Source organism: Humulus lupulus, chromosome 8, assembly GCF_963169125.1.
Source record: "Humulus lupulus chromosome 8, drHumLupu1.1, whole genome shotgun sequence".
Classification (NCBI taxonomy): Eukaryota; Viridiplantae; Streptophyta; class Magnoliopsida; order Rosales; family Cannabaceae; genus Humulus; species Humulus lupulus.
Genome location: NC_084800.1, coordinates 167,655,792 through 167,668,947, shown reverse-complemented (window position 1 = coordinate 167,668,947; position 13,156 = coordinate 167,655,792). Strand labels below are relative to the sequence as shown.

The 13,156-nt window shown below is 30.6% G+C and overlaps 1 protein-coding gene across 2 annotated transcripts; it reads left to right on the top strand.

Moving 5' to 3' along the window:
* Positions 1-1,270: 1,270 nt before the first annotated feature.
* Positions 1,271-5,348, top strand: LOC133798642 (cytosolic isocitrate dehydrogenase [NADP]-like). Of its 2 annotated transcripts, none has more exons than XM_062237063.1 (16): positions 1,271-1,354; positions 1,492-1,552; positions 1,975-2,018; positions 2,146-2,255; positions 2,772-2,809; positions 2,913-2,990; positions 3,092-3,145; positions 3,234-3,335; positions 3,458-3,552; positions 3,663-3,766; positions 3,864-3,932; positions 4,016-4,131; positions 4,297-4,331; positions 4,405-4,547; positions 4,652-4,774; positions 4,865-5,348. In XM_062237063.1, the coding sequence occupies exons 1-16, from the start codon at positions 1,286-1,288 to the stop codon at positions 4,956-4,958; spliced, it is 1,335 nt and encodes a 444-aa protein (XP_062093047.1). In that variant the 5' UTR covers positions 1,271-1,285; the 3' UTR covers positions 4,959-5,348. The 2 variants fall into 2 exon arrangements, with proteins under 2 accessions (XP_062093047.1, XP_062093048.1); XM_062237064.1 differs by having other exon boundaries at positions 1,337-1,354; positions 1,434-1,552.
* Positions 5,349-13,156: the final 7,808 nt, after the last annotated feature.

The following is a 13,156-nucleotide window of genomic DNA, read 5'->3' as shown; positions in this document are numbered from 1 at the left end:
ATCATGTCACATATAATCTCTATTATATACATCACATTTACTAAGATGTCTATCCACATCAGTTATCTGAATCTAAATCACTCGCATCGTGTATGCTTAGTAAACCGCACTATTAACCATTCATCAAAGGTTCCTTACTTTAATATATTACTGACTATTTTATTTATTATATATGATATTAATTCTCTCGTACTAATACAAGATCAGATTCTCATAAAAGAATAACAAATTTTCTTGATATTATTATATAATTAATTCAAACATTAATTATAAAATTCAAATATAATAAAATTGTACTTTTATTTAAATCAATAAAATATTTTTACATGCTTTTAGGGTATTAATCCTAATAATATATTTATTTTGTTTTGAGATATGTTTTGAGTAAATTTTAGTATAGCTAGGGTTGATGTCTGATTCATATCTGGTCGACTAAGACCATCATATTTTTAAAATTGTAAAATCATACAAACTATGGTTGTGTTTGGTAAAATTTTTATTTTTGAATTTTTTTAACACTAAAATGGAAATATTATTTTTATTTTTGTTTATTTACTTTTAAAAAATAAAAATATGTTTGGTAACTATTTTTGTTTTTGTTTTTAAAAACAAAAAATAATAAATGTGTTTGATAACTTTTATTTTTATTTTTTGTTTAACAATATAAAATTAGGTTTTAATTTGAAGAAGAAAAGAAAAAAAAAGAAACAAAAAGTCAAAAATGGTTTAAAAAAATTTTGAAAGTGAAAAAATTCTATTTTTAAAATTTAATAAATTTTAATTAAAATTTTTAAAAATAATAAATAAAAATAGAGTTACAAAACACTCTTTTATGTTTAATTATCAAATTTTTTAATTAAATAAATAAAAAACTATCTGTGAAGTGTTACCAAACAACACCTATATTTTTATAGCTTAAATGCTTTTTTGGTACTCTATATTTTATTAAAATATAAATTTACTTTTTTAATAATATTAATTTAGTATCTCGTAATTTGAAGTCCTACATCTTTAGTGTTCTCGACATAAATTTAATCACGATGACAAAACTACTTTTAATTATATTAATTATATGAGTTTTAAATTTAAATTTAATTAATTAATTATATGTAATTGAAGATAATTTGATTATTGTAAAATTTTATTAATCAAAATTAATCACAATCTTAAATTACAAAGTAACAAACGGGTATTTACCAAACTTTAAGGACATTAAAAATGTCATAAAAACATTAAGAAGATAAAATAAAAATGCTTTTCTTTTCGAAGACGTGTATGAAATGAAATGAAAGTCGGAACATGGTTTGTGAAAACATCGTTCCCAGACGGACCCACCGACGGATTTGGCCCATTTGTAAGTCTGATCTCAATTCTGACTCTTACGTTGACTGTCTCCTTCCTTCTTTATTCTCATGTGTATCTACCTAGTACAGCAAAACTGAAAACTCTCACTCTTCTTTCTCTCTTCGGCCTCTTCGTCAATTTGTTCAGAAATCCAACATGGAGACTTTCCAGAAAATTAAAGTGGCCAATCCCATAGTCGAAATGGATGGTAACCCTTTTTAATTCTCGCTCTCTAATTTTAATTCATATATATATATATTTATATACACATATTATTTGTAATAATATATCAATCTTTCTACTTCAATAGCATATCTGTCTCTTGTTTAGTATTAAGATTTCTTGAATTCCTAGTATTGGTTTAATATAATTTCAAAATCTTATCTAGTCTCATATCAAATAAACAAACCCCAATTCATGAGAATCACTGTACGGGTCCATGGAATGGAGAAATAAGAATATATAATCTTTAAATTAGATTTTTAATTATACCCATAATTTGATTATCGTTTGGAAAGGGAATTTTGATATTGTTAGCATAAATTACAGCTATATAGACATATAGATAGGTATATTTTGATATGTATCTTTCTTCTTGTCTAAACATGGGTTCTTACCTCCATCATATAGGAGATGAAATGACCCGAGTATTTTGGAAATCAATAAAAGACAAGGTATTTCCATTTCTTGAGATGCTCTCATACTGTTAAGTTCTTGGCTTTTGAAATTCCACAGCTTGGTGTTCTGCACATTTGATAGTGTTACTGCTTAGTAGTGATACCCTCTTTTCCTGATTCATAGCTTATTTCTCCTTTTGTGGAGTTGGATATCAAGTACTTTGACCTTGGCCTCCCAAACCGCGATGCCACCAATGATAAAGTCACTGTTGAAAGTGCTGAAGCTACTCTTAAGTGAGTTCTGTAGTTTCGTGTTCTAGCTTTCTCTCTCTTTAATGTCAAACATCCTGGATGAGTAAAATATAATTGCCAACCTGGTATTTGCAATATATATTTTTTTTCTTTCTTATGTAGTTTATTTTCTCTAACTTTTATTTCTGATCTTTAACTAGCAGCAAATAAATGAAATGAGGCGTGTTCCCAATGCTTGGAGCTACTTGTTTATCTTTATATGCAAAGGATAATCACTTGTTTATATTTATAGATACCATATAGAAAATTCTCTCTGCAATAATAATAATAATAAAAAAATAATAATAAAGAAATAAGTATTTATTGCAGTGCATTTTGCTATTGAACTAACAATAGACTTATCTCTACTTATAATGGACTTGTGAAACCCATGTCTCTTCATTGTCTGATGCAGACACAGAATTCTTTTTGTTTTATCTTATTGTGTTGCAAAATCATTTTGACTTGCCTGTGCTCTTCCTGTCTGACATAATTTTTTTTATCATTTCATCGCTGCAGGTACAATGTAGCAATTAAGTGTGCAACTATTACTCCAGGTGGGCACTCCTAACCTAAGTAGAATCATGAATATAGATTACTTGGTTTAAACGGTTTGGAATCCTTGACTGATGGCACTTAAATGGCATTGTGATATGATAGATGAAGGACGTGTGAAGGAGTTTGACTTAAAACAAATGTGGCGGAGTCCAAATGGGACAATACGAAACATTTTAAATGGTCATTGAAATTACCCTGATGCTTGATTGTTATATGTTTTCGTGAATTTTCTGGATATTGAACTGATTGTACCTAGTATATGCATTTTCTATGTACAACAGGTACCGTTTTTAGAGAACCAATCATCTGCAGAAACATTCCTCGTCTTGTCTCTGGTATGTGATGTGTGTTCTTCTCATTTCAGTTCGTTATTATCATACAGCCAGGGCTGATTTCTGTTTTTCTCTATTGTTTGTTTCTCAGGATGGAACAAACCAATATGCATTGGAAGGCATGCTTTTGGTGATCAGTACAGGGCTACTGATACCATTATTAAAGGACCTGGAAAACTAAAATTGGTCTATGGTAATTTCTGAGAGAAGGATCACTCATTTAGTTTCACTTTTTATTGGACTTGCAGACTTGTGACAAAAAAGATAAATGTATCATTTATTACTTATTATCAATTGCAATCACAAACATTATAGAACCTAGTAATGGAACCGAAGTGAAGAAAGAGATGCAAGTTTTCAACTTTACTGGTGCAGGAGGTGTAGCGTTGGCCATGTATAATACAGATGAGGTTCAAACTCAACTTTTTTTTTTCACCTTTACTTCAAGAGGGGGAGTCCTTGAATATTTTACAAGATTTATTCATTATTTATTATTTTCATGTTTTCAAATGATAAACAGTCTATCCATGCTTTTGCTGAGGCTTCAATGAACACTGCCTACCAGAAGAAGTGGCCACTTTACCTTAGCACTAAGAATACTATTCTTAAGAAATATGATGGAAGGTAAGCTATTATCTTATGTGACTCTTTGATTTGTTACTACAAGTACACTATGATGCATTGTCATCTTCTTACTCTTTCTTCCTGTACTTTTGTGAAGATTTAAGGACATTTTTCAGGAAGTATATGAAAATGATTGGAGATCTAAGTTTGAAGCTGCAGGAATATGGTGATGTACCCTTGCAAGCATGCTTGTGGTTTTACGTACTTTTTTTTGAGTAATTTCACTGATAATATGATCGAACAATGTAGGTACGAACACCGTCTCATTGATGATATGGTTGCTTATGCTCTTAAAAGTGATGGTGGTTATGTTTGGGCATGCAAAAATTATGATGGTGATGTGCAGAGTGATTTCTTAGCTCAAGGTCTGTATCAATTGTGGTAGTTCTCTGGCTTACATTTATCTTTTGTAGTTTGCTCCTGATTCTTTTGGAATTGAATAGACAAGTGTACTATGGAGAATCTTTACGTAAGTGTATTTTTGTTTTTATTTTATTTTGATCATAAATAGTATTTTCACCTTTCTACAGGTTTTGGGTCTTTGGGGCTGATGACATCAGTGCTGGTATATTTAATCATCACTTCTGTATTTAGGCTGCATCTTTCACTTTATATTGAGAAGTTAGATTGCAATCCAGGTGTGCCCTGATGGGAAGACAATTGAAGCAGAGGCAGCCCATGGCACAGTCACCCGCCATTATCGAGTTCACCAAAAGGGAGGGGAAACAAGCACAAACAGCATAGCATCAATCTTTGCTTGGTCACGAGGACTTGCTCACAGGTATCAGATCAGCATGATAATACGAGAACTATTTTTCTTTAGCAATAATTGTTATAGTTTTATGGAATCTCATACAAAATTTTCAAAAAATTCTATTTCAACAGAGCAAAGTTGGATGGGAATGCCAGACTTTTGGATTTTACTGAAAAATTGGAAGCTGCATGTGTTGGTACTGTTGAATCTGGAAAGATGACCAAGGATCTAGCACTTCTCATTCACGGACCTAAGTAAGTACAGTTGGAACAGTTTTTCTCCAAAATTTTTGAGAAATGTTTTTCATGTATGACAATACATATAAATTTTGGTGTTTTGTTTAGGGTTACCAGGTCTAAGTATCTAAATACAGAAGAATTCATTGATGCTGTAGCGGAGGATCTCAGATTTCGATTATCTAGCAGGGCAAGGCTGTAGCTGTAAAATCTCGGCCTCAATCTCACAATCGTTCTTGACCCTCATACTAGATTTGGCTGAGCTTCTCATGTGTCAATATTAACTTAAGATTTTCGTTAAACTAAAAAATAATCAAATTACTTTCTTTAAATGGAAATATGTAAAACTATTCAGATAGTAAGCAAGTAATTAACTAAGCAAATAAGAATAAGAGATTAAATGAAATGAGTTTCTCCTTCTATTGCTAGGAAGGTTTGTAAAATTTTGGACCCTTTCATGGGGGCATTCATCCTCTCTTTACACTATAGATAGCCATACTCAATAAGATAAAAGGGAAAAAAGTGTGATTGTAAGATTGATTCTTCATGGCAGAAATCATGCCTTCCATATATGCAGTTGGGTTTGACAATATTTATTTGAACAGCTCCTCCTTATCATGAGTGGTCGTACAAATATCGAAACAACATTGCTTTTTGTCATAAATCTTTTGTGTATTCCACTTTATGCAAGGTAAAAATATTATTGCAAAATTTTGTTAACGAAGAAATAATCAAATCCTTTACAAAATAGTCATCAAATTACTTTCATTTGATGGAAATATGTGAAACTAATTATGCAAATAAGAATTTAAGATGAAATGAAGAAATGAGTTTCCCATTCTACTTTTAAAATGGTTTACACATTTTCCTAACTCCTTTTATAATGTCATTATCAATTTTTTTATGAGAGAATTGTTAAGAGTATGTCCTAAAAGCATGTAAAAGACATTTATTATTTTGATAAATAAATAAATACAATGATTTATTATTGTTATATTTAGATTATTAAATTATTGTTTGAATAATTTTTGCAAATATCAGAAAAATTTCATATTCATTATTGAGGATATGGTCTTGTATTAGTACGAGAGAATTAAGATCACATGAATGAATAAAAATAGTCAACAACAACAAATTGAAATTATGGAATTCTTTAATCGGGGTTGTAAGTATGGTTTGTTGGGTATTATGTTGATACAAATAATCTAGATTCGGATTATTGATGTGGTAAGACATCTCTAAAATTGTGCTTTATATAATACGATTATATGTGACATGGGCCGATATGATTAAAAGTCTTTATCCAAAAACCATTTAATAATAAAGATTTATAATTCATATCATAACTGATGATCATTTATAGATCAACATAATTCATGAGTGTTCTTGAACTCCTGTTCATGCTTATTAAATCTTTTGATTCATTTGTCAATGTCTTTTCATAGAATGAGGCTAATGACTTTTGTTTTGGAGATTTAATATCATGAATGGCTGGGAACATGTATCAACAATACGAAATCTAATCTTTCCTAACGGATTGTAGTTCCCTTAAGGGTTAATTCTGGAACTGAATGATTTTGAACTCAAATCTATAATTAGATTATAGATTAATTGTTCACTAGTGAATTAATGGTACTTCAGGAATAAGAAGTAAATTAGAAAGGTAAAATGGTAATTATTCCATTCTAATTTATGAACTAATTAATTAGAGGGTTAAACTATTGTAAGATGGTTATATCAATGGACAACTTAGAATAAGATTTTTGTAAAAATATATCTATAACATAAAGAGTTCAATTCTGAATTTATAGTGGAGAAATATCAGAATTAATAAATTAACTATTATAATTAAAGAGTTTAATTATTTAGTTTCAATTTATAGTGTTATAGGTCCATGGTCTCCAAAATGGCTCAAACAAAAACTGACAAAGATAAATACAAAAATGGGCAAAATGACTTATTTGATAAGTAAAATATTTTTCTATGCACTAAACATAATTATTGTATAATTATGTGTAATTAATTAATTAAGAATTAATTAATTATTTGATTTAACAAAAATATAATTAATTTTGAATTAATATATTTTTGTGATTTTTAGTATTTAAATAATAAGAAAAATTGAGAAAAATCACATGCCTTCCTTGGCATGTGGTACATGTGTAGCATAGTGCACAATCATTGTGCTACACACAAGAAGCTTCTAGAAGTTTCTTTGTTCCACAATTTTAGTTATTTAAATATTAAATAAATAATGAGATATTGTAATATGATTAAAATATTATTATTTAAATAAAATCTGATAACTGATTAGTTATTTTTAAATTTTTTAAAATAACTAATATTTTATTTTTAATATATTGGATGTATTAAATATAGGAGATCAATTTTTCAGAACGATACTTTTTCATTGATAGAAAATATACCGTGAAATCTTCCTGAGAGAAATAGAACAGTGATACAAGCATAGGTCACTATTATTCAAAACTTAGGTCCAAACTTTATCAGATCTCATGTGTTGAGAATATCTGATAAATAGACTTTGTCTATTATTTTGTATAGCGCCCACACTCGTTCTTTGAGTGTTGAGAACATTTTGGAAGATCCTGGTGTGGAATCTCAAGGATTTTTGCCGTATAAAAAGATAGCAGCAAGGAAGGACTTGAGGTAATTTTCTATTCGTATCTTTGATTCAATATATATATGTGTATGTGAAGAAGTAGATCTAGAAATCTTGTGGGGTTAAATTAACAATTTTGATTGTTGTTCCGCTGCGTATAATCTCTGATTTGATCTATAAAAACCAACAAGAATATCACTTTAAACAATGGCCAACTGTCCTTAATATGACATACGTGATTGGACAAACATGTGAACAATATGATAAGGCTCACGTATGTAAGGAGAAAGTTTAAATGCAAATAAGTTAGAGAGTGAGCGGGTAGGTCGTTACAACTCTGTTGGGGCTATTATGATTGTATAAAAGGGGTTAGCTTTGAGGAGAGTTTTTTAGAGAAGATTTTGTTTGGTCTTACAATTGTAACTGTTAGTTTTTGGTATTTGCTAAACCAGAGTTGAATTATACTGAGTCATTCGGCAGTGCTTTTTGTGTGATTTGTTTAGATAGGATAATCAGAATCATATCATTTGGTATCAGAGACAATCTTGGGCCATGCTAGAGAAGAAGATGGATGCAAGAGTAGAAGTTCTTGAACATGATTTAGAGGAAATTTGATCCAAAATTTTGTGATGGAGCAACAGTTGTAGAAATTGCAACATGTGTCAGAAGCGATAAAGGAACAAATGGAGGCCTTGGCAGCGTGGATGGAAACGAATGAGCGAACCAGAGCTCGAGTCGCCGGAGGTGCATGCGGAGTCGAACAAAGCGCCAGGAAGTTATGTCAAGAAGCGCGAGAAAGCAGAGAAGGACTTGGGTTTGATCAGATGGAAAAACAATGGACAGAGTGGAGATCCTTTCTTTTAATAAGGATGGATGACCCGGATGGCTGGATCTTTAGAGTGGAAAAAGTTTTTCTATTAAATGAATCATCTGAAAGGGAGAGAATAGAGTTAGTGGTGATCAGCTTGGAGGGCAGGTCTTTGGCTTGGTTTAAATGGTTAAGTTCAAGAATAGTGAGTCGAAGTTAAATTTTTAATTTTGTTGAGGTTTTGAGACAACCATGAAGGATCATTATAGGATAAATTCTTGGTTGTTAAACAAATGTGTATAATTTTTGCAAGAGTTTTAAATATTGGCAGCTCCCTTGATCAATGTTTTTTAAAGGAGGTGATGGAAATGATCTTTTTAAATGGCTTGAATCCAAACATTAGATATGATGTCAGATTAATGGAACTAGTGGGCTTGGCAAAAGTAATGGAGGTTTGCTTAGAAAGTACATTTTGGGGTTTTGCAACATCCCAAATGTCGCTTAATCGATGAACAAGAAGTGGCAGTACTTCAGCCTGAAACGAGCAAAAATCAAGATGGAGTACAACTAAGACCACATTGTTGGTGGTTAAATTGAAATGTTCATCTTCCAAGAACCAATTCCTAAGGCTCAGAGTAGCAGAATTTCATGAAAATAAAGACAAAGGGTTATGTTTCAAATTTGGTTAGAAGTATCATAGAGGTCACGAAAGCAAGCAAAGACACTTGTAGGTGTTGGTGGTCAATGATTTAGAAGTAGATGATGAGGAGACAGATTGGAAATATTTTGAGCAAGAACAGTTGAGAGAAATGTATGAGCAATCAAAGTAGAAGGTGAGGCTTTCAGAAACTTCTGTGGTTGGACTCACAGCTCCTAAAAGCATGAAGGTGGTCGCAAAAGTGCAACAATAACAACGACCAGTAGTTGTGCTCATTGATTGTGGAGCTACTCACAATTTTGTGTCCACTTCCGTTGTTGATAAGTTGGGTTTAGTTTTGAAACCCACCAACAATTTTGGGGTGTCTATAGGTAATGGCCTAGGTTTTAAGCATTGCTTTACTTGTAAGGTGTTGGTCGTGGGCATTCAAAATGTGGATATTGTTGAGGATTTTCTTCTTTCTCATTTGAAGAGGATTGAGTTTTATTTTCATTTTTCTCATTTGGAAGATAAGAGAAAGGAGTTCAAGCATATAAGAGAAGAAGGAGAAGAGGAAAAAAGTTAGGGTTTAAAGGTTTGGATACACCGAAAAAGAGGAGAAACACTCAAGGGTTTAAGAATCACAAAGCAAGGTAAGCTTTTTGTGATTTTATGGATCTTTGTTGAAGATTTGGACACTCTAGTATGTAACCCAAGGGTGGTGATTTCTTGAAGGGCTTTGAGACACAATAAATGGGAAGAGGAAGCCTATAGGATCGACCACCACTCATCAAGGGTAAAGATTCTTGATCTTTATTGTTGATGATGTTAGAAGCATGTTAGGGTTTTGATCTATGCTTTTGATGATAGCTCTAAGGTTGGTAATGCTAGATCTTGAGTGTAGGGTATGGAGCTAAGTTTTGATTTTGGAAAATGAATGTGAATATTGTTTATTTATGTAGAGAATAACTATGATTAATTTATTCCACAAGGTTGCCTTCAGATTCTCAAACTCGAGGGAAGGAGGTTAAACATGTTTCTTGAATGTGTTGTTGTTTCTGTACATGTTATATGCTAACATTTCAGGACACGTAGTTAGGAAGGTAAAAAGATGGACAAAGGTTGCCATAGTTTAGACCAAAGTGGTCGCTGAGGACCCAATGCTTCGTCGTAGTTATCTCTCCCAATTATGTGTGCAATGTGCACATAGGTTTCTATATGATGTGTTGCTATGTTTATGATGTTGGTTGCAGGAAAAGTATTTGGGTAGATGAGTTTACTATGTATGAATGTTTGGCAGACATGCCCCTGAATTTGACCAAAGTGGTCCCAGGAGGACAGTTTTCTCACCCAACTTCTATTCCATAGTACTTGTTGCTTTAATGTTTATGTATGAATTCCAAAGTTGGACATATATAATGTCTGAGAATGCATGTTATGACCTTGTGGTGTTTATGCTATGACTAGTTTGATGTTATGTTATGCCTAGTTGATGATAGACTATGATGAGTTTAAAAGTTGTGTTTCGATAGATGTCGTGCATGTTAAAACATACAAGTGTATGTTAGTGCTATGAAAATTAGAAAGATAGGTGTGTTAGGAGTATGTCCTAAAAGCATGTAAAAGACATTTATTATTTCAATGAATAAATAAATACAATGGTCTATTATTGTTATATTTAGATTATTTAAATTATTGTTTGAATAATTTCTTTGTAAATATCAGAAAAAATCCATATTCATTATTGAGAATGTGATCTTGTATTAGTATGAAAGAATTAAGATCACATGAATGAATAAAAATAGTCAACAACAAATTGAAGTTATGGAATTCTTTAATTAGGTTTGTAAGTACGGTTTACTGAGTATCATGTTGATACAAATAATCTAGATTCGGATTATTGATGTAGTAAGACATCTCGGTAAAGGTGATTTATATAATATGATTATATATGACAAGGACCGATATGAATAAAAGTCTTTATCCAAAAACCATTTAATAATAAAGATTTATAATTCATATCATAACTAATGATCATTTACAGATCAACCTAAATCCTGAGTGTTCATGAACTCCTGTTTATGTTTATTAAATCTTTTGATTCATTCGTTAATGTCTCTTCATAGATTGAGGCTAATGACTTTTGTTTTGGAGATTTAATACTATGGATGGCTGGGAACATGTATCAACAATATGGAATCTCATCTTTCCTAACAGATCGTATATTGGTTCCCTTAAGGGTTAATTCTGGAACTGAATGATTTTGAGCTCAAATCTATAATTATATTATAGATTAATTATTCACTAGAGAATTAATGGTACTTAAGGAATAAGAAGTAAATTAGAAAGGTAAAATGGTAATTATTACATTCTAATTTATGAACTAATTAATTAGAGGGTTGAACTATTGTAAGATGGTTATATCAATGGACAACTTAAAATAAGATTTCTATAAAAGTATATCTATAACATAAATAGTTCAATTCTGAATTTATAGTGGAGAAATATCAGAATTAATAAATTAACTATTATGATTAAAGAGTTTAATTATTTACTTTTAATTTATTGGAGCTTAATGTTATAGGTCCATGGTCCCCGAAATGGCTCAAACACTAACAAAGATAAATACAAAAATGAACAAAAGGATTTATTTGATAAGTAAAATATTTTTCTATACGTTAAACATAATTATTGTATAATTATGTGTGATTAATTAATTATTTGATTTTAAAAAATATAATTAATTTTGAATTAATTTATTTTTGGGAATTTTGGTATTTAAATAATGATGAGAAAATCACATGCCCTCCCTGGCATGGGTTGGGCGTGTAGCACAGTGCACAGACACTGTGCTACACGCACAAGAAGATTCCAGAAGAATCTTGGTTCAACAATTTTAGTTATTTAAATATTAAATAAATAATGAGAAATTTTAATATGATTAAAATATTATTATTTAAACAAAAATCTAATAACTGATTTGTTGTTTTAAGTTGTTTAAAATAACTAATATTATTTATTTTAATATATATTGGATATATTAAATATAGGAGATCAGTTTTTTCGAAGGGATACTTTTCAGAGATAGAAAATATATCGTGAAATCTCCCTAAGAGAAATAGAACAATGCTACAAGCATAGGTCACTATTCTTCACAAATTTAGGTCCAAACTTTATCAGATCTCATGTGTTGAGAACATCGGATAAATAGATTTTGCCTATTGTTTTGTATAACGAGTCCATACTCGTTCTTTGTGTGTTGAGAACATTTTTGGAAGATCTTGGTGTGAGATCTCTATGATTTTTCCGTACAAAAAGATAGCAGCAAGGAAGGACTTGAGGTAACTTTTCTATTCATCTCTTTGATTCAATATATATATATTTATATATATGTATGTGAAGAAGTAGATCTATAAATCTTGTGGGGTTAAATTAATAATTTTGATTGTTGTTCCGCTGAGTATAATCTCTGATTCGATCTTTACAAACCAACAAATGGTACCAGAGCCATCTTCACATATATATATATTGAATCTGTGTGGCTTTAGTTTTATGCATTTATTTATTTATGATGAATGAATGGATGGCTTAATATGATTGAATGCATGAGAATGTTGAATAGTTAATTGTATAGTATTTTTGGGTTAGGATTTGTTCATGATTAGATCATTGTGTAAGTCATTAAGGGGCAAAGGATTTATGTAATTTTATTTGGTTTTTGAAATCATAAAATTGTAATTCCGATCACACAAAATCAAAATGGAGCCCGGGATTCAGAATTCAGCCACCGTTCCTCCGAGGCCATCCTCTAAGCCGCTGCCGGGGATGTCTTACGGACGTCTGTACGGATACGTACGGTTCCATACAGTGGGCCCCGACAGCACATTTTAGTGCCACGTGTCCCCGTCTTACTGGTCCAGAATTTTTTTTATTTTTCTAAAATTAATCTGTTATTTTTAAAATTTTAAATTGTTAAATATCATATTTGTTAGAAATTTGATATTTAAATAATGAGATCTTTTTGTTATCCTAACAAACTTTTTTTTTAATATCTTATTTAAAAATTTATTTTTTCAAAATAACAGATTTTAATTAAATTTATTTCTGTTTTTTTTATTAAAAGTTGTTTTAATTAGTGGAAAATAAAATTATGATTATTTAAAAGTTTTGTTTTAATTAATCAAGATAGTTAGAAAATTGTTTTCTTATTATTATTCTGGACCAACGACACATATCCTACCGAAAGTAAAGTGAAGAAGCCCGATGGAGATCTAGGCAGTTTTTATTTTATTTTAATTTTATAAAGAGGTTGTAAAATTAGAAATACCCAAAAGC

Bases quoted from the DNA above. Each gene is read 5' to 3' on its own strand.
- LOC133798642 (XM_062237063.1), top strand. From the start codon at position 1,286: ATGAAAGTCGGAACATGGTTTGTGAAAACATCGTTCCCAGACGGACCC. The intron at 2,019-2,145 runs GTATTTCCATTT...CCTGATTCATAG, and splicing joins GGAAATCAATAAAAGACAAG to CTTATTTCTCCTTTTGTGGA. The intron at 3,767-3,863 runs GTAAGCTATTAT...ACTTTTGTGAAG, and splicing joins CTTAAGAAATATGATGGAAG to ATTTAAGGACATTTTTCAGG.